The sequence below is a fragment of the Rhopilema esculentum genome, chromosome 16 (genome assembly GCF_057945365.1).
Source record: "Rhopilema esculentum isolate cy_ngs chromosome 16, ASM5794536v1, whole genome shotgun sequence".
NCBI classification, from domain to species: domain Eukaryota; kingdom Metazoa; phylum Cnidaria; class Scyphozoa; order Rhizostomeae; family Rhizostomatidae; genus Rhopilema; species Rhopilema esculentum.
The window spans coordinates 1,387,941-1,410,160 of NC_142830.1; the positions used below are offsets into that span (position 1 = coordinate 1,387,941).

The following is a 22,220-nucleotide window of genomic DNA, read 5'->3' on the forward strand; positions in this document are numbered from 1 at the left end:
CATTAAATGAATCGTAACGGCATTAGTTTTCTATTATCTTGGCTATTATTCTACCCATTTGTCTGCACAAATGAAAAATGCATCGTATACACCAGTACACTAAGGTGAAGGTATATTGAAAAAAGTTACTTTATCGTGGTACTTAACAGTGATTCATTTAAACTTTTTCAAACAAGAGTTTATATGTCATAACTGTATCACTTTAAACAAAAATTATATCACACAACAGCATCATGAGAACTAGATTTGCAGTCTCGCATTCCCGTGACAACCTTTTATTGAGTTAAAATTTCAGCTTTTTTCAACTATTTTAACGATTGCAAAGACACAGATAAATTTTTAGATATCTCTGTTGTGCATCTAATGTTTTTGAGGCGAGTTCTGAGGCAAGTTTTTCTATCAAAATATAAATCATACGAATTGAGGCAACAATTAGGTCTTCACATCAAACCCCATTCAACATACAGAATTTCACTAAGAAAATACAGCTTCTAGTGGACTTTCGAAAAATATAAGAATGCTTCAATTCCATCTTTATTTCAATTTCTTCTACTGCCATTTACATTTGATCCGAAGGAATCAATATCAATTGACAAGGAAATAACACACGATGGGTATTAGAATAAATTCTAAGCATCAAAATCGTAAAACATAACATAGAAAGAGCGAATGCGTGTAATCAAAAGCAGCTTTAATCAAAAGTTTTTTATCAAGATCACCTTGCCTTTGTATGAGCAAGGTACAAATATGAAATAAAACATTAAACTTAATTATTCAAGTTACGATTACAAATTTAATTCAAGCCACAGCAGTATTGAAAAAAAAATTTTGCTTAAGTAAATTATTGCAAAATTTATGAAGAATAAGCAACAAAGTAAAGAACTACATATAATGGAAACAGTTTCTTCACTCAAGAAAACAATGTACGTGGCCATTCAGTTATATTCACCACCACCATTTCCTTGATCAAGTCTCATCAAAATCTCGAAGCAATTGTCCAGTCTTTCATTGAACTCGACCATATCATTTGTGAGCTGGTCAGATCTAAAAAGTTTAAAATTTCCAATGGTAAAAGAAGAAACAGCCAATACAAAGAAGAACAGCATCAAAAGAAGTCTGGTTATGTTATGTAGTTTGCCGAATGGTCATTGAGAAGACAGTGTTATCAAAAATTTCCAAAATTATTCTCAAATAAACAGTAAAAACCGATCACTGCTTAGAACTGAATTTTTTCCGCTAGCAGAATAACTTGCGAGTGCTGATACAAAGACACAACTATCGAAAATTCATTCAAAAGAAGCTTAGTGGAATATATGAATCTAACTTCCCGTCTTAGGAAATGGAATAGAATACAATACATTCGCCAATATCAATGCCTTGAATCTTTGAATTTTGCAATCATAGATATATGAGAGTGTGCAAACAAGTCTAACTTTCCACTGATATGCACAAGAAGCGCTCAAGCTATCTCTATTCACACACCAGGGTTTTTAGAATCTTTAGCAGTTGTAGGGAACATTCTTAGAATATTACGTACAATGTTGGCAGAAAGAATAGACGCCTAGTTTCGACATTTTGGCTATTTTAGAAAATACTGGCTCTACAGCTGATGTAGTCATAATCTAATAGGGAAAAAACATTATGTGTAATTGAGATAAGAAAGCTGTTTTGAATATTTCCTGCGCTGCCCCATAAGCTAAGTAAATCCATTTATTTTAATCCTGCCATTTCATAATGGTATTTATACCTAGCCTGCATCACAGACCATATGAAAACAGCCCTCATGCAGGCTTACTTAAACCTTGAATGTTCTCACAGAAAATACTCCCAACTGTTTCGCGTGCGTTTATTTGAGTCTTTCTTTATCTAAAGTTTACTTTCTACATTTTTCCTACCTTTTGACAATGGAGCCTACATCTTCACTAAGCGATGCTTTTTGACTACTTTCTCTGAGGTAATCCCACATACATTTCGACTGAAAATCTGTCAGATCTTCATCAGTGTCTTAAATGAAAAAAAATTCTGAATGACCAAAAGGCCTTGAAAATAAATTGATTTCATTGTACAATAAATTTGGCTTTCTTCCGACAATCCTCAAAGTATAAACGTCTGATAATAAAAGTATCAACTATTTTTTCTAGATGCAGATTGAAAGTATTGTGTCAGGATAAAAAATGCATTTTATCAGTTTCTTGTAATTTTACAATTTGGTGACCGTCAGTATCTTGTCTAATTGAAGAGTGCGGAAAAGAATTGTTTTCTAGCCAATTGCATGTCATCATCCCTAAATAATCTTAGAATATTGATATTTTCAAAACAAAAATTACATCAACAATCAAAGTTTATCATGAAAAATTGGTTGTCTTTCAGGCAGTCAAGATTAAAGAAATGCTATAAAAACAAAAACATGATTCTAGAAATAATTTTAGAACAAGCAATATATTCTTGCATAATTAGTCGTTATAAGTCTCAGCAAGAAAATATTTTAGCAACTTACTTGAAGGCACCTCTGCTTTTGATTGACCTGGCAACATTTTCTTGCCTAGGAAACGCATTAGGGTTTTGTTAGGGAGGCAAACAAATAAAACAAAAAAACTAATAAAATCAGTTAGAAATGCTTGGTATCAGCACTTCAACACAATGCCAATATTCTTTGGGGGTAGCTCATTCAACTTGATCACCTTTTCACTTAGTTTAATGTCAAAGCTTTCAATATATTTTTTGTAACTAACTACTTTTTTTAAAGATATATAAATTCAAACAACTAATCGTATCATAAAAAGTAATCATATTCAAAAAGCTTTATTGTCAACACTATAGCTTCCAACAAAAATGTTTCAATGAACATGTATAGGGGTAGACATCATAATGAGTAATATTGAAACTCAACTTACACATGGGCTTGCAACAAATGCAAAAGCGCAAGCATTTTTGACATTTAGTTAATTCATCTTCTCCTCCTAAGAAAAGAAATTCTGTTGATTAGCTGTTGCTTCCAACCCACGTAAAATCAATGCTAACTAGCATTGTTGGCAATACGATCCCAAGGCATTGTGGGTCACATGATTGCTACTTTGAACATTATTATATTACAAGTTGCTCCATGAACCAACATCATTCAATCTCATGATTAATTTTCCACCCTATTTCTAATTGAATTTTAGTTAAATACTAGCAGGAAATTACTCCAAAATATCTTGTTGAAAATATAAGAAAGAATAGACTTGCTACTGTACCTTTAGACGTGTTTGACTTTGTTAGAGCCCGAATTGCCCAACAAATACGTATGATGTTTGGAAATATCGAGAAAGGAATTGGTGCCGTTGGCTTCCTCTCGAACTCCATAATTAAGTCGTATTTATCGAATCGCCATATCTTGTCCGAATTTTCTTTGATGTCCTCGTATATGTTACTGACAGAAAAGAAAACCTTCAATTATATCACGATCGATATTAGATATTACAATGTAACCTGAATTTGTAATTAATGTATTTTTTCAGTGAAAGAACAAATACAAAAAGCTATAAAATCGTTTGTACCTAAAACTACCATGTCATATCAATATAATCAACTCTTTAGAAGGAGGCAAAAAAAGCATTCGATTTTCACTTAGTTTTTTTTTAACAATATGTTACTATAAAAAAAATCAGGAGAATTACGATAATGTGCACATTTTAAAGCTAGGCAGCCTGCCAAAGCAAATTCTGAATAAAGCAAAAAAATTGCAAAAATCTAAAAATAGCTAATTGATCATCCGCAAAGATGACCCATTTTGTATTATGAGCGTTTGCCTGTGAAGCGTCGATAGTTTTGAAATGTGGTCACTTACTTAAAGACTGCGATCAGCATGTTTATCAAGAGAACATTTGCCAACAAAAGATATAGGCACATTCCAATGACAACGATTATTTCCGTGGATTCGCTGATTTTTGGCGTCCCATAAATCGTTGTTCCCTTGGAGACTAAAAATTAATTTCAAAAGCAAATTAAAATAGCGAAGAAGTAGCGTTAAAATTTGTTTCATTTTGAAATCTTTGGTTGGATACAATGAATTAGAACCTGTATTTTTGATTTTAACAAATATTTCTTAATAAATGTGTTTGATTAAGAAAGTAAGGTAGTCTGAATGTGTTTAGAAGAGTGCAAATAAGCCGTTTCTCAGTCACAGAAATTATAAAAGAAATGAAAAAATAGGAAATTTATTGCGCTTGCCCATTACTGAGACAGTCCAGGCTTTACTACTGCTTCTAGGTTACTTTTTTTAAACCTTGCTTCTAAACATTGAACAGAGTAAGCATTAAACATACGATCGTGTTTTTCCACTCCAAGCTCTCCAAATGCAAGTAAGTAAGGTCTGAACAGGACTTGAAACAAAATTTTCCAGGAAACTGTTACATCCGGGAACAAGAGTGTGTGCATAAAGATTCCATATGCAATGACAGCAATGACAAGTACCAAGAAGAATCCAGCCATATGGAATATCTTGATAGAAAAGAGGTTAGATTAACAATGGTAACTAAAGAATTTACGAGCCAAAATCATTAACAGGTTTGTCAATATTGCATCAAACACTTTATGACACTACATAAAGGTGAAATAATGAGTGAATGTTGAATGCAAATAAAGTTAATCAAGATAATGTATTTGTTTCTTTCGATATGACATTAATTAATTCATTATATTTTTGGCTCGGGAATATCTACTTACTATGCATTCGTACCATAAACCTTGTAATGGACTTAAATCATAACTTATTAGTTGTATTTCTTTGTTAAATTTTTATAAATATAAGTTTGAAATCATCTTACCATTTTATAAATCATGATAAGATATGGTCCAAGAGAGTAGAACATTCTGTAAAATTGTGCAAATTTGATAACCCATAGCACAAGATCGACAGCCATAATAGATCTTTCTGCTGTTCTGTGATCATAGAACCCAAATGCAAAACCAACATAAAAAAGAATGAGGGCAATCACATCCAGCCTGTTCCAAATACTCTTCCGCCATTCATTAAACTTTAACCTAAATGTATCCTTTTTTATCTCCAAAACCTGAAAAGGAACATTGTCTCCATATCAACATTTACGTGCTTGCGCCCTGTTTGTTTAAGAAAAGTAGGCTGAAAAAACTGTAGTTATGCATGCCATTTTTCTGCTATATTTTCTTGTATATCTTATTCAAATTTATAAATATTTGGTTATTTTATTGTGGATATTCTCAACTTTAAATTTATCTTTTAGAAATTATCATGTACAACTGTAACAGAATTATAAATGTCGTGAATGAAGATAAATATAAATAAAACAACTCCAGATGTAAACAACATATACGACTGTTTTTTTGTTTTCATCACTGCAAAAGGTAACGCAAAATTCATAATCGTAAGAGGAAACATAGGGGCTCAATGGCCATGTACGAAGAAGATGTCTGGTACGAAATATGAGCTCAGTAAAGAGCGGTAGCAAGAAGGATTAGGCTTTTCTATAAAGATGTTTATAAAGAAAAAATATCGGAATATTGCGTCTCAGCGAGAAGTAACTCTCGTTGGCATTGTCATTGACGGTGGAGTAGCATCTCTCAGGCTGATTCGTTTTAATTTCCCGTAAAAGCTCTATTTATTTTTTAGTCCTAGAGCGGGCTTATTCGAGAGGGCTACATAATTATTCAAAAAAAAAGGTATCATAAAAATGCTACAATGCTCTGGGATTTCTTCGAAAGAATCAACATCAGTATCCTCTTGACCGCACAAGGAAATCTTTACCTGTGCCGTATTTAATGCACATCATCTTATCATCATCACATCCATCAAGAGAACCACTCAATGCGCATCAGGCTCGGAGCCAAGGGGTCACATGGCCAGTGGCGTCACCAGCTCAAAAAAACTCAATAAAAATATTCCTCGTCCACGCACTTCAGACTCTTGGAAAATCCTTTTTTCGTATTTTTTATCTTTTTGGGGTTTTTTGACCAAGCAACTTTCTCAAGCAGCATTTTTTTGTAACGGTGGCTTTTATGCCAGTGCGAAAATCGAAATCGATCAGCCCAATGATTTACAGAGATTCATGATCATTTGAGATGATTCACGATGACTTTCGCAGATTTATCATGATTCATGATAATTCTCGATCACTTACAATGATTCACGATTATTAACACTGCTTCATGGTGATTAATGCTGGTTCACAACCATTTGCATCCATTCACAATAGTTCACGATTATGTAGAGATATCGCAAACTTGAAGATTTTATTGTTTCATTTATCACTAATGAACTGAAACAACGAATCGAAAAGGTCCAAAGAAACGGAGCTCGTTTTGTTATGGGGGAGTACCGTCAGAGATCTAGCGTGACAGATTTATTGCAACAACTTAAATGGGAGTCACTTGAATCACGTAGATTACTATTTCAACTGAAATATGTTCATAAAATGTTTACAAATCAGGTTGCTTTGGACCCTAGCGTTTTCTTTTCCCCTGCAACTTGTTCAATGACAAGGAACTCTAACTCATTGAAGATCATGCCTAAATTCGGAAGGGTTGATGCTGTTAGGTTTTCATTTTTTTATTCAATCGTTTCTGTATGGAATAGCCTGCCAGACAGTATTGTGATGCAGGCAAATTCGGATACCTTTTACAACCTATGTCGAAATCACCTCAGTAAATTTTAAAATTTTAATGTTGTAGTTGACTGGGCAGACATTTGTATGACCCAAAGGGTTGTTAAATGTAAATGTAATGATGATGATATGATGATGATGATTTGAAGTTTTATAGAAAAAGTGGCTTATGATCACTGCAGTAAGATTCTGAAGGTGAACATTCTAACTGCGTCACATATTCTGGAAGTTACTTTATGACATACGTCCATCTAGGCACAGTTCCATTGACAAAACTGATAATTGCAATTCAACCAATGATGTGAGAAAAGTTTCATGGAGATTGTCAGCAGTAGCCATTTCTACCATTGTACGGGTGCACAATTGCTGGATTATGTGCTGCAGCTTCCTTTGAAACTGTGTCAACTTCTCTTTTGGCACGGCCAAAATAAAAATTTGCAAAATTGACTTGCTGATGATGATGATTCAACATCATTTCGTAGCGGCAAGCTATAGAAAGCGGGACACTAATTAGAGGAAAATGGGAATTCTTTGCGTAGCATTCTGTTACGGAAACGGTGTCACTTCGTTAGTTTCTTACTTACTTACTTACTTACTTACTTACTTACAGGGTCCTCCCACTCCTATATGAACTCATCCTTCGTACATGAAAATATAAGATTTAGATCAATGAACTACATTCAATTGTCTAGAAGATGGCTGAATGTCTTCAAATGTGGCTAAAGGATAAAAAATTCAAAAGTAGAGCATCATCCCAGTTTTTGGGTGCATTCCTATCAATATAAGCTTAAGAATCTTTTTGTTCCTGAATATTCAGATATTTTTTGTGAGAATTTATATGCTACGAGTCAATACAACCTGAGCAAAACAAAAACAAGTAAGAAAGTAAGAATAATACGATAGTACCAGACCAATATGAGTAAAACTAGTCAGCAGAGAAAATATTGAAAATTAACTGTTTGAGCAGCAATCTTACCTCCCGGATTTCATCGATAGCCAAGGCTGTAACAATTGTAAATACAGTGTACCTCAACGGATCATGGTATTTGCCTTTCTTCACGAGGACGATAAAGGAAAAACATCCCAAGAATATTGTGAACATGAACTGTAACAGAAATATAACAAAATCGTTTAAATCTACGACAATTATTCACTTAATGTTAAGAATTTTGTTTCAATGTGACATATGTGACAAAAGTGTTTGCATACGAATGAAGCTGTTAACAAAATTACATAAAAAAATCCATTGCAGTATACTCTAAAGGATTTAAAAAGGAAACGTTCGAAAACAATCATTACTCTTATAATAAAGTTAGCAACAAAAATATCCTAAATGATAATAAATTAACAGGACATTTATTAGAAAATTTTCAATAGCCAAAAAATTTTATCACACAGGCATAAATACCGAATACAGGAAAAGCTTCCCCTTAGGCACACGAAACAGGAATCCTAATAAATTAAACCATCTCTGTTTTTTATCTTCTTCTTCTTCTTCTTCTTCTTCTTCTTCTTCTTCTTCTTCTTCTTCTTCTTCCTTTCCTTCTTGGTCATTCTTTTCCTTTTTGTCGTCTTTCTTAATCTTTTTTTCATATATCTATTGTAGGATTAAGACTTCAATCGATATCATATAATATTAATACAAGAATTTAAAATCCTAGCAGAAAACATATAAAAACACTCGACATGGCAACCTTGAATAATTGGACATGGCAACGATTGATGAAATTTACATCAATACAATTTGAATGAATCTTCGAAAAAACTTGCAATTCACCATGGTCGAATAGTGTATTCACCAACAAGCAGTACAGTGTATATCCAATACAGTTTTTTCTCTATTCGATGCAGATGTGATTTGGACTTACCTTTCCATTCCATACATTGGTAAGAAATTCCTGACAAGACGGGTGTGATACAATTTCTCGAGAACCACTGTTAGCAGCAATGGTTAAGATGCTCTTATTACCCCATAAAGGCATGCGTCTTTTAACGATGTCAATGGCAGCTTCAGTGTCGGTCTGGTAATAGCATGTCAAAACATCGACCGCTCGCTTTTCATATTCCCTAAAAAATCGGAGATAAAGTCGATTTTTATCATTTGAAAATAAAACCTTATTCAAAAGCCAAAGGTTTGCTCTACGATGCGATGGTTATATATGTCTTTTGAGCTTTGTTAGGTCCTGATAGGATACTTATTATTTTCAACAAGAATAGCAAGAGCACATTATGTGCACAAGAGCACAAGAATTGAAATATTTCAAATATCATCAAACAAGGCAAACGTTGATAAAAATTTGATTGCACTGGTTCCACCGGAACCTGCATTTTCTTGAAAAGAAAAGCCTTCGATTTTACACTGATGCCAGATGTATCATCACTTACTCTGCAATGGTCCCGAAACCTTTCCTTGCAGTTTCACTCAAGACAGTGTAATGACTGAGAGATTTTGCTACCCGGAATATGATAACAGCATTTTCAACTGCTTTGTCGCTTTCGTGTTCCCAGAAGCAGTTAACAAGTTTTGGCATGTTGTTGAATATTGACCAGAATATCATCTTTTGCGTCGCCGTCAACAATTCACCCTGGAATATCAAGTTAAATTTGAAAGTAGAAAGAGATTAAAGACATTCATCAAAATCGTTGGTACTTTGCATATAGGTTATCATTTCAATATCCATGTTAATATTAATTAAGTTTCTTCGAATTTAGAAGCATCTAGGTTATTTGATAGCTCTGCTGTCAAAGAAAAAGAAATACGCTTAAAAAGAATTATAATAAATTCATATGTATAACAATGCCTGCACGTTGCCTTCATAGTTGAAAATTTTTAAGTTACACTTGAATAATAGTCGATTGTATCCTTCCATAAACTATGCTCAATAGCATAATCTGATAGCTTTTAGTGCAAGTATATGAATAATGACAAAAAAAATGATTTGCATAGTTTCTTTTGAAAGATAATATAATTCCAAGAGGGGAATAATTAAGTTTTTTCATTTGTATAAAAGTAAAGTCTCACGTGCGAACTTTTTTCTCCAAAGCACCTAACAAAATCTCTATCCAGTAAATTTTCTAGCAACGTATCAAAATACTCCATTTTAAATCCGGTTTTCTCCTCAGACTGAAAAAAACAAAGTCAACTTGCAAAAAAGCTTCAAGAATATTAAAAGGAAATCAAAAATGTCTGGCTCAAAGCTAGGACTAAAAGCAACATAGATCCTAAAAAATACGATGAAATACGATTATATATCAAATTCTTGAAATATGATGTTCAAAACGTGCAAAAGTGATCATGGAAATTTCGTAGTTATCTTTGCTTTATAGAAACACAATTAGAGTAAAATTACCATTGAGGATTGAATTCAGAATAAAAAGTTTTGTTACCTTTTTTGTTCCATTCTTTGCATATGGAGAGGTTGGTCGCTCAACTAGCTATTAATTAACAAATTGTATGTATAGAAATGGATAAACAAGATCTGTTTCGTTTCAACGTTTCAACAAACATAAAGATTTTGGATTTTAGAAAATAATGATATTAAAAGTTCAAAAAGGACATAGATTACTAAATGAAAAAGATTTGATTTTTTCGATATATATCGTAAAAAAAATTATTCAAACAGAGAAGTAGAACTGAATCTAGCACAATTTGTAATTTTACATCATTAAATAACATTAAACACTGTTACGTAGCATTTGATAGTATAATGTGATGATATAGTAATATTGCACCTTTTTTGCATCTTCATCTCCAATCGCTTGCAGCTTAATTTTATCTGCCAACTTCAAAAGAAAAATAGAAATATTTGAAAAACGACATCATCCAACGATAGTGATTATAAATAAAAAATTAATAAGATGATAGAGGATACTAGGAAGGAAAGTAGTTCACTAGAACACTTTGAAAATCAGTGTTGGTATGAATTCATTAGCCAGTTCTTCGAACGATTTCCATCATAAAAATTAATAACAGTAATTCTTTCTTTGACTTAATTCAAACTCGCGTTTTAGACAACTGATTGTTTAACATGCTCTGCACAAGCTTCCAGATACAGCTTTGGCTAAAGAGTTTTGAAAGAGTTAATTAGATAATTTATTGAACCAGCAATACTTACGATTTAATCATTGTTTGATATACTCGAAGAAAGGCAAAGACCTGATCTCCCCTGCGAGTCAGTTAGCGCAAATGGGTTCCCTGTTTTCCTTGAGTAGTCAGAAAGATTTTGCCTTTAATTGATTCATGAATAATCAACTAACCAGTCAAATGAAGCAGCAGCTAGGAAAACATCAATAACTTTTCTTCGAAAAATTCCGTTTTTGGATTAACATAATGTGTAATACATTTTTAGAAGCGACGAAACGTACAACCTTTGCATTGCTAATGGTTGACCATTTAAGGATTAATTTACCGTTTCATTTGAGGTATTTTCATTTTTCTCTGCACACTCTTTTTCTTTGTCTTGCTCATTCTCCTTTTTATTTTTATTCTTATCTTCTTTGTCTCGCTCCTGTGAAGAATGAAACAAAGTCTAAGTTTGCTGTTAAATATATGCTGAAGATACTAATGGATATGGCTATGCGTTTTTTGAACATTTTCCAGAACACCTAAGTAGCTAGCTTAAGTCCATTGTCAAAAATCCGTAACTGTCGGTCCTATTCTTCTTTGTAATAACTGTACCTGATGGAACTTCCGATGATTGTGTTAATATAAAAAAAGTATTTTCCAACCTTGATATTTACTAAGATATAAGTATTTCACTAAGATATCCAGTAAAGCAAATAGTTGTATTTTCATAATAATCTGTCTAATGACTGTATAAAGATGCTTTGGTCTTAAAGCACCTTTGTAATAAAATTGTGTTTTTTAAAACTCAATCTTAGTTCAACAATACCTTTTTCATCAATTTTCGAAAAAACGTTTCATCTTCAAATTTCTAGTAGAAAAAAATAATTCATTGAGTTTTAGTTTTATTGACAACTACAGTGGTAAAAAATGAAATGTAGAGAAAGGTTTGTAGTATTGACTCAAGGAAGTAAATGATGTCTTGCAAATAAAGAAAATCCAAAAATTAGTGTTTATTCCATTTTATTACTAACTTCTATATAGATATATTTGTTCTAATCAAGCATTTTTACATTGATGGGTACAGAATGTTAATGACTTTGTTTAAACTTGTCACATAATTGGTGGTATCTTAATGTTGAAAATCAAACTATTTTCTTTAACAAGCTAACGTTTACCTTTTGACACAATGTATGAAACTTTGATTCCACAAAATCCTCTAATTTTTCATTTTTGCTCAGCAAGAACCTAACGAAATCTGCCTTTTCATTCTTGATTGCAAAGTAAAAGAGTGATCTCCGTACCTAGAAAGCGAAAAAAAGTAACAAGTAAAAAAAATAGTTTTAATGTATATGGAAAAAGAATGCACCTATATTTAGGGTTTCATTTTGCTCCTAGGGGAAAAAATTAAAACATTAAAGCAATGGATGATAAACTTCCAACCTATAGATTCTTTTTTCCAAAGACTCTCTATTTGACTACATCTCTGGTTCCTTTCTCTGCAAACTTAAGCTGTCTTGCTTTGTAAAATAATTTGTTTTTACAACTCGCTTTGTATAACTGTTTTTCTATTGCACAAAAATTACAATATGCAACAACTTTTTCTTTTTATCGGCGTTATAAGGTTAAACCTTTCCTTATCAATTTTTAATTCTTCTTGCATCTGTTTCCGTTTTTAAAACACTTTTAACTTCGCTGCATTAAGTTTTTCTTCAATTTCTGTGATTAGGCTTTTGCTTGAATACATTGAAACGTAAGTTTTTCTTATTGTGCAAAAATAACTGATTGAAATAGGTAAATTCCAGAAGGAAAAATTGAAACTCTGGCAAATGATAGCAGATTGAAAAAAAAACAATTTTGAAATCTAACCTGGGTAAAATCAATTTTTTTAAAAGTTTTGCAGCTAAATTTTTTTCAAACTTTTATTGTAAAGGGTCATAAACATTTACCCAAGGGTCACTCCTGATGATGTCATTTTTAAACTTCGTAATATCTCCGATGCAAATGGCCAATTTCATTGCTTTGACGATCGAAGGAGTTTGGCCAGAGAGAACTGAAAAAAATAGAAAGAGAAAAAAGATGACAAATCCTTGAGGTGTATAATGTCTATAGTTTTTTTACAACAGCATTTACCAACAAATATATAAAAAGTAAAAAAAAACAAAACACAGTACAATGATTTTTGCCATTCAAAAGGTTCAGGAAATTTGAAAACGACTGGTAAATATTCTCCATGCATTATCATGTTATAGCTGTAAAGCATTCAGCGAATTACACATTTGATCAATTTATTTTCCATACCAAGAACAATTACGTTCGTGTGTATTTCAGATACCAAAAGCAAACAAATCTTGTCTTGTTATTTAAAAAAGGTATTTTTACTCTGAGCTCTTATTCAAACATGAATTTACGCTCACCTTTACAGCACTCAAACACTGCACGATGCAGCCCATAGGGATCTCTTTTGTGATCGTAAACTATCATCTAAGAAAAAATCATAGAGTTTACACCGCAAGTCTCTCGAAAATCTTTCAGAATAGGTTTAGTGGCAATATCATTAAAACAGACTACTTAACTACATTAAGGCAACTGACAAGGACACATAGCTATACGTGCCTTATCGTACTATAAATCTTCAAAGTATCCCCAGCACTTGATTAAAACCTCGCAAGTAAGACCCTGTGTAGAAATCTTATACAAATGGACTCTTTGAGAGCACAATCAAGTATCTTTTACCTGGTGAAGATATTAATTTTAACCAAAAGGAAGTTTTTTTAGTGATCCAAATGAGGCTTCTTTCCAGTTAGGTAATGTAAGTCCAGAAAAAATGAATAACTCAGACTATTAGAAAAGTTTTTCCATAGAAAATATTTTCTGAAAATCTGGCTTAATTGATGAAAGTTACAACTGGAAACTAGGTGCCTTTTTCAACATTGCCAAATAACCATGATTAAAAATTCACTTATTCCTACTAGAATAAGCCTTTCAATCAAAAGTCACTAAGGAGCTTATTCAAAGATTTACAGTAGATGTGAAGTGTCGATTTTTCTAGAAACTATTGCAGATTACTTTTTCAAAAAGTCATGACTTACAGAGTTACTGTATGTATCCACAAGATTTCTAACATGATCAACTACGAGAGAGTTGCCAGCAAGAGAACTTTGCTTCAAGAAATTTTTGATATGAGAATGTAATAGGCGTCTAAGAATAAAAGAGAAAATTTAAAGGTAATTTTCATTAATAACTTGCATCAAGACTTTAAGGAAATAAATAATGTTCAGAGAAGAGAGATTATCCTCTCCTTTTCTGTTGCTCTCAATCTATTACATGTTCAAATACTGAGACAGCTTCAAGTTAGATTTCGTAAAGAGTTTTCTTGATTTGATAAATGAATCTAGTTCAGTGCAAAAATGCTTAAGCATTAAATTTTACGGAGAGAAACTCAAATTCTATTGCTTTACTTGCTATCCCCCAAGCTTGATATGTTTTCATCTTTGAACAATTTGTTAGTTTACTTTCGACAAGTGCATTTCTCTTTGAAAGCTTACTCTCCACGTGAGAAGTAATATGAAATACATGCTTGAAATGACTTGTTAAGAGAAGAACCGCGTGTATAAGAGAAGAACTGTAAACTTTTCAAAAAGAGACTTAGATAGTCACACGTCTATTACAGGCTACTATGCGAGAATTGGTAGCAATTTATAACTGGATCAGTGCCACCTTTAGGAATATGATATTCACCCACCGAAAGTTAATATGATCCCCATCAATTGTAAATCAAATATGCACTAACATGCACAAATTGCGTGCATCATTGTTAACGAAGATTAGCATAAATTACCCTTTCTTTTTCAGTTTGTTGTGTGCTGCTAATGCATCTACAATGACATCAGCAAGTCCACCACTGCCTTTAACAATGACAACAGGGATACTAGGGTAGCCTTCCATGTCCTCTTTCAGCTTTTTACATGCCTCGACTCCACCGTGAACAAGTATACTGACAACAGGTGTTGAAGAGCGTCGTCCGTCTACATTCAACGGAAAAGGCAATCTTAATATCTAACTGAGAATGTTTGATCTGATAACCTGGGGTCCTTTGTCATTAATAGTTCTATTTCTTAAACGATGGTGGTTTAATAGCTTAGCTCTAAAATTTTGGATGTTTGTACATGGTATGGAGGAGTTAGAATGTAGATGTTAACCTATACTCCAAATGCTACTCGACATTTGTGAAGTTTTTTGTCTCAAAATCTTTTCTTTGTACTGTGGGGTGGGTATCTCATCTGCTCAGTGCACTGTTTTCAGAAATAAAAGCCGTAGGAGAGTTAAAATTTAACCATCTCACTCCTACAGCTTTTTGATAATGGTATCGATTATTTTTCAGTTTCTAATATGAAAATAAGCCACTTTTGGGGAAGGAGAAAGTGATATATTTTTCAGATTCCGCTTGCAAAAAAGAGTTTTTGGGTTGCTCTTCGTTTACAACCATGTAAATCATCTGTACAAAGAGAAACGCTTCAACTTCTCATGTAAAATTACAAGCAGAAAACTTGTGTACCTTTAAGCATGATGTAAATTTTTTATCAAACATAACAAATAATATGTTAAAGAAAATCCACTTACCTTTATTCACCTGTACCTTTGTAAACCGCCGTAGTTAACGGTCGAAAAAAACTAATCCTTATTTATCGATCTTTATGCAATGTTCATTTGCAATAACTGAGAAACGATAAGATATAATTGATGATTAATACACAAGGTACCTTTGGCTGTCTCCAAGGAAGCTAGTAGCTCTTCCAAAGCCGGATGGAATTTGCAATCAGCCCCAAGACGCAGAATGTGCGTATATCTGTCTTCCAAAGATTTGTTTTTTTTCTCGAATATCATTATCTAGAATGTTCGAAAATTAGCTTTAAAAGAAGTTGTTCAAATAATACAGCAAAAAAACAATTTTTTCACAATTAATTCTTACACTTTAAAAAGGACCAATCTGAACTTCATTACTAAATTTGGTTTCATCATTGATTAGCTCATTAAAAAATACCAAATCAAAATATTTAAGATTCTATATCATTAATAAAAAAGTTTTCGGCAAAGAAAAAGGAATTGGCTCTGCACAACAAAGACAAGTTCTTCTCGATTTATAAGGGAGTACATATATAGCTATTAATACGTACATCGTCAGAAAAACTGCCTTTCTCTTCTGGAGAAGAAAAAATTCCAATGCAAGCACTTCTGCTCAGATTGTCTCTGTCACAAGTTTTGACAAATGTTCGTACTGCAAGTTCTGATACTGCTGTTTCTTTTGGACTGATCAGCAGCCACATATCGGTTGCATAATTAATCTGTTGACATACAAGTACTTGAAAAATTATTTTAAAGAAAATTTTTACCACTTTATAAACTCCTCAGAAACACCGTTTTTGTGCAAATTTATTTCGAAGTACTCACTTGATTTTTCTCTGAAGTTTGATGTTACAATTGAAAACAGCTTAAAACGATGAAAAAGGGGCCTACATAAAACTTTTTTAAGGGTCCTACTGCGCTATTTTTCAGAGTCCCAGTGGGCCACCACGCCCCTGTTTTCAATAAACGTAAAACTTAATGAGCCACAAGAAACATAAATGTAATTCACTTACAAATGGAGAGAAGGTCCATGTCTACCTCACAGTCATTAGGTCTTGTTAAAAACAAAGAAAAAACTAAATAACTGGTAAAAACCCCACACCTGAAGTAAATATAGATTCATTTAAAGGAAACACGGAGGTTGACTGGCTTGCCAAGCATCGAGAGTTTTTAATCGAATGATAGACTATGCTTAAATTTAAGTTCATGTTAAATACATGCAGAAAAACATTCGTATGAATTAGCAAATTCGAGTTGTGAAAAGAGAAGTTACTGTAATGGACTCCACAGACACAATTCCTTTTCACAACTCAGTTACCCCATTGTACGTATACACTAATGTTTCTATAAAATAACAAAGGTCGACGTTGAGTACTTTAGTTTTTAATGCTATAGAGAATTTCAATACTCACAACTTCAATACCTATTTTCTTGAAAGTTTAGCTATGATGTTATTAGTTTTCACATTCGGGTCCTTAACTCTTATTCTAGGAATTTTTTCAACAGAATCTTGTTTGGGGGGGGGGGGCTTTTTCGCAGCTGCAAGCAAATACATTTTTGGGTTTTCTACTGTTTTCAAATGCTCGTGAAATTTCTGTTAAGAGATTCGTTTCCGTTTTGATATCTGGATTTGTTTGCCAACTAACCAATTACAGTGATATATTTACATGATAATACCAAGACCTTGCCTTTTTCAAGATTAATTTGTTCCGAGTATTGAAAGGCTTTGGCTTCGAGTTTTTACATTTCTTAACTTTTTTCCGATTGCCCACAAAGCAATCGTTATTATAGCGAGTTTCTAATAAAAAATGGGTGTATTGTTCCGAACAGATTTAATATGAAAAATCTAGAAAAGAATAATCGGGTGCAGAGACGAAATAATAGCAATAATTGCTGTATATTTGCTAATATAGTTGTGGGTCACAAATCAAGTTCAAGAAAAAGCTAGTCAAGTAAATCTATTAATTTTATGACATGATTAACTGCTTGACTGTTTTAGGTGCATGCTCTAATTCAAATGCAGAGAGCTTGAATGAAATCTTCAATGTTTGAAAATTATATAAGAGGGTGATGGAAAAGTAGGTAACAAATCTGGGTTTCTGTTCCAAAAAGGATTAATGGCATCGTGCAAAATAATTCTTTGCTTTTAGCTAGCCATTTTTCATAATTTGTTTTTTTGTTGCTTTTGCTTAGTACCTACCTTAGCAAGACCTTCTTCCAATGCATGTTTGACGTCATCATCAAAAAATGCATCTTCTTCATCCGTGAAAATAGATAAAATTATTGTGGGCAACTTCAAGTTACCGTTCGTTCGCAATTCTTCCCAAGCTGCTTCTGGCTTGATGCTCACTAGTGATGCATCTTCAAGGTGAAGCTCTAGCGGCTCCTAATGAAAGGAATAAAACATTTGAAGAGGATTCGATAAAGTTACAATTTTTATTTGCAAGAAATTTGTATCTTCAGTGATCTGTTATTTTTGACTCATCACAGATTGTTTTATTTGATTCATCATCTACCGAAATTCCGAACAGAACATGAATCAAACTTAATTGGAGTTGCATTTAAAGCTTACATCCTTGAATAACGTAGAAGCATAAAAATGAACAATAAATGAATATTGCTTTAGATATTTCAAAAAATGAATATCTCTCGTCTGATGAATATGAATATGAATATAAAAATGAATATGATTAGTCACATTGAAAATTCACTTTTTGGTAGAACTTATTAGTACAAACTACTGAGATATTTTAGATATTATGAGTGTCTCCTTTCATAGCAATTGTCAACATTTAACACTTATACCTTAAAGTACAAGATTATCAATATATAAAATAATTATCCATTGAGTAATAAAAATCGGTATTGACACTCCGAGTTGAAAATTTTCTTTGCAAAATTTCTTTTTTGTTTTCTTCAAAGTTTCAAATTTACACAACAAAATTTGATCCGTCCTGGCACTCCTTCGCAATGGAAAGTAAAGTCTGCACGCAGGCTAGACATTCTCTCCTGGGAAGTATTATTTTTGAAAATGTTTTTATTTTCTCTACTCTCTGATACCTTTTTGGTGCATTGCCTCTCATTCAAGTGTTCTCAAGGCATCTTTCAGCAGAATTTGCTACCACTGAAAGCATCCTATTGCTAAAATACTTGATAAAGCAGAAGTTTTAATGCGCTAACAAATCGGTTGTTGCCAGTTGATTTTGCTTTTAAATACAATGCTTTGAAAGATCTAGAGGTTATCAATAGCTAACCTCACTACAAGATGATGAATTTATTGATTGATTGAGATGAATTTATTTCTGCAGATTGAGATGGATTTATTTCAAGCTAACACCCTAAATGGCAAATTACCATAGAACAAAATACAGAGCACGGATCATATTTTGGCCTACGAACAACCAAAAACAATTTAAATATGATAGCTCACCATTGGATAAGCGTCAAAACAGCAGGATTCCTCTGGGAGTAGATACTCTGGCTGGATGATGAGCTCTTCTAAAATCTTGAAATATGAATGTAAATATAAGTTCGTGAAGGAAAAATTATGAAAAAATTATGATCATGAATATTTGGTACATGGGTCGGGAATAAAATGCAGCTTTCACATTATTTGATACAGACGATAAGCTCTGATCGTTGAGGGTGTACGAGATCTTGATTGGGTTTATAGCCCCTTGGTTTAATTTGTCTCTTTATCGAAGATTTTTACTTTTGTCACCTATTGCATCTTTATCTTACAAAAATGATCAATTTTAAAAAGCAGCTACCGGAGACAACGGCACAATGTGGCAAAGCTCAATTTACGCCCTGATGGATTTACCTCTTTTTGCCTATATTCCTCTTCTTCTATGATTCCAACATCCAAATCCAAGTGAATTGATGCTTCCTCACTCGGAGTCGCCATGTTTTCCTCAGTTTTTTCCGCCACGAAATGTTTTCAACCAATGTGCTAAACAATGTTTTGATTGCCTAGGCGTTTGGATTGTTTTCTCAGCTAAGACGGTGATAGAAGCACAGAGTTAGAAGTCGTTGAGCAACAACACAGAGGTGGCACCAGAAATCTTCCGACAGAGGGGTTTGAGCTTCCGACAAGGGGGATAAAATGAACAAAATATGCAATTTTTCTACGTTACTTTGTCAAATTTGCTCCGACAATAACCCAAAATTTCCTCCGATGGGGGGGGCTAGATGCTTCCGACGGAGGGGCTATAGCCCCCCTAGCCCTCCCTGGCGCCACCACTGCAACAAAAGGGACAGTTTAGAGGGTTTTTCAAAGTCAACAGGGTTTTAGCAGATAATTTGCAAAAGTAGGACATATATAGCTATAAGTTTTCGACGTTTGACAGCGCTTTCTCTGTTATTCGTGTGTTTGTTATGTTTTTTTGTGTAATGCTATGTTATGTTACGTCAAGTTACTTATTTTTTTGTTACATGACGCTACGCTACCTTACGCAAGAACTGGAATATTTTGCGCAATATATTTTGTATTCTTAATATTACCATCGTCCAAGGCTTTTTCAACATCTTAATGATTTAAATACAAAAATAGTTGGTGGCATAACTCCTGAGGCACCCCCTCCTCCTTCTTGTTAAAATTGGTCGTTTTAATGCAATTGAATTCATGAATCTTGATTGTCTCTGGACAGTTCCTCCGGCTGAATTAAACAAAGGCTGTCGTTTTGTTAGCTCAACTAAACAAACGCTAAAAGGGAAATATACCGCTCTGGTGGGTCCCCCACGCCCTTTATTTCTGGTCTTCGTGTACTGGTCGAAAATGATTCTGAAAGTCCTCAGCCCCTTCCAGTCCAGAAGTGTAGAGCTTCAAAAACTTCCTAACTTGAACGGTTTTGAACGGCTCTTTTACAGAGACATAGTTACCTTTCATTCCCGAAATTTCCGCAAACTTTTAAGGGCTGGCCTTTTTTGTTGTTGTTGGTATCCATATCCTTTAGGGCTGGAGAGCTTGACAAGCCCTTGGAAGTTGTAAATAATTTTTGTATGTAAGTATAAAAGTAACAAGCTTCGAATGATAAACTATGTAAAGGGTGAATATAAAAATCAGACATACATATTTATTGTTGTGGTACTTTCAAGGTAGGCCTTAATCATTGCTTGCCTTTTGCGGTATATTTCCCTGGCCGCTAATTGTCAGGTATTTCAAATCGTCTATGAATGTAAGACCTTTACTGGCAGAAATTTTCATCTGTCGAACTCACCATGAAAACCGTCGAATAGTATTCTGATGCAGTTGGCCTCCTGCTTTGCTTCCGTGGTACCTCATGTAATCTCTTTTCTCTTGTGTCCCTGGAGCTTCTCAGGAGTAGAAATGATAACCCAATTAGCGTGACCATTCAATTAATGAATAAGAGCTTTTGACATCAGCAAAAAAGAAAAGCAGACATACATTACAACCTAAAGCTGGTTCATGCACAGTGTTTTGTTTCCATGCAATGGCATCATAGACGTCGCCAAATGGGATAAGGAGGCAATGAACCCACACCCCCCCCCCCCCCCCCCCACTCCCACACACACACACACATACACACACACGTGCGCGCGCGCGCGCGCGCACTTTGTCCATTAGCGTTTTTTATCGCTTAAAAAAATAGTTTTATCTCGCCCTGTAATTTATAAACGTTTCCTTTTTAGTTGAGCTTTCAAAGTATGGCACTTAAAAGCAGTGTGTCGCGCTGCTCATTTTGTTGAATTTCAAGGGTCCTCGAAATTAGAGAAGCGTGACAAATTAGTACAACTCATCGCTAGCATCATTAAAGGCAGTATGTCCCCCATTGTTCTCAAAACCTCTTTTCATGGGCACGATATTCATGCATCGTTGAGTCAATGCACAAATAAACAATCAGGATGAAGAACCACAATAGCGTAATTACCCTGAGCATCACGAAGGGGACAGACTGCCTTTAAGCGTCCTTTACTACGAAATGAAAACTCACTGAAATAGAAATTTTGTCCTTTGTTTCGATAAACCAATGACCGGCGTGACGTACTGCCTTTAAGTATGAATTTGAAATGGAGGTTCTTGTGGAGAAACCACTGAATGGAAGAAACCTAGTCTTTTCATTTACTTATTCGGGAATGAAATACCAATGCAATATAATAGACAGGGAATTTTTGCATAACCATCTAGCAACCCGCCTAACCTAAGTTTTTAAAGTTTAAATCATAAGAGTCAAAGCCAATGATCGTTTTAAGCCTTGGGAACATTCTGGAGAATGATCGGAAGCTGCGTTGTTTCCGGAAGCATGAAAAATGCACGGTCAGCAAAATGTCGAATTTCATATTTTTCAAATCTGATGATACCATCAGAAAGAGCTTGCAAAACTGAGCAAATTGTATAGAAAGACCAATGTGATCTGACCTATATAAGCAAAAATTTATGCCTGTTGAAACTGTAAAATGAATGTTTAAATTGGAGAGATATGCGAAATACAGAAAGAAACAAACATGTTCCAACTATATACAAAACATCATGAAACTATATACAAAATAATCCCAAGATAACGTATTTATGTCGTATGAAATTACTGCTGAGTGAAACGAAACGAAAGCGTGAAAGCATTACTTAGGCCTATTTACAACGTGGGGGTCACGTGATTAAAGTCCTGACTAGGGTCTAGACCTCAGTACTTCTCAAGATATACTCCGAGGAGACTGAAACTTTGAAGAATGACGATTTCTGCGAGCGGCAATACTTTTCGATTCCAAGGCTAAACTTTAATATACACAGCTAACATATGAACGACACGCGCAGTCTTTCTCAAGCACTACCTGTCCTAAATCCAAACAGGGCCGCATCATAGATGCGGTAGCATTTGTGGACTGGGGCACAGGCTAGGCCGCAAGAGCTTTCGCAAGCCTCTTGGGCGAAACGGTTAGCTACCTCCTGGTTT

General features: G+C 33.9%; 1 protein-coding gene across 2 annotated transcripts in view; it reads right to left on the reverse strand.

The window, feature by feature from the left end:
- The window catches only part of LOC135682142 (transient receptor potential cation channel subfamily M member 2), a 28,580-nt gene continuing 6,360 nt past the window's right edge, over nucleotides 1–22,220 (reverse strand). Inside the window, exons 2-29 of one of the 2 annotated variants that reach the window (XM_089113085.1) lie at nucleotides 20,529–20,622; nucleotides 19,133–19,306; nucleotides 18,740–18,814; nucleotides 17,510–17,695; nucleotides 15,861–16,028; nucleotides 15,447–15,573; nucleotides 14,525–14,711; nucleotides 13,776–13,884; nucleotides 13,101–13,167; nucleotides 12,633–12,736; nucleotides 11,862–11,987; nucleotides 11,513–11,554; nucleotides 11,030–11,128; nucleotides 10,353–10,403; nucleotides 10,008–10,055; nucleotides 9,643–9,744; nucleotides 9,006–9,205; nucleotides 8,489–8,687; nucleotides 8,029–8,217; nucleotides 7,597–7,725; nucleotides 4,809–5,054; nucleotides 4,308–4,482; nucleotides 3,830–3,962; nucleotides 3,237–3,412; nucleotides 2,895–2,960; nucleotides 2,498–2,542; nucleotides 1,896–2,004; nucleotides 1–1,044 (exon numbers count right to left, since the gene is read on the reverse strand). In XM_089113085.1, the coding sequence (XP_088969211.1) occupies nucleotides 936–1,044; nucleotides 1,896–2,004; nucleotides 2,498–2,542; nucleotides 2,895–2,960; nucleotides 3,237–3,412; nucleotides 3,830–3,962; nucleotides 4,308–4,482; nucleotides 4,809–5,054; nucleotides 7,597–7,725; nucleotides 8,029–8,217; nucleotides 8,489–8,687; nucleotides 9,006–9,205; nucleotides 9,643–9,744; nucleotides 10,008–10,055; nucleotides 10,353–10,403; nucleotides 11,030–11,128; nucleotides 11,513–11,554; nucleotides 11,862–11,987; nucleotides 12,633–12,736; nucleotides 13,101–13,167; nucleotides 13,776–13,884; nucleotides 14,525–14,711; nucleotides 15,447–15,573; nucleotides 15,861–16,028; nucleotides 17,510–17,695; nucleotides 18,740–18,814; nucleotides 19,133–19,216 (3,351 nt within the window). In that variant the 5' untranslated portion in view covers nucleotides 19,217–19,306; nucleotides 20,529–20,622 and the 3' untranslated portion in view covers nucleotides 1–935. The other variant, XM_065196889.2, reaches the window with a different exon arrangement.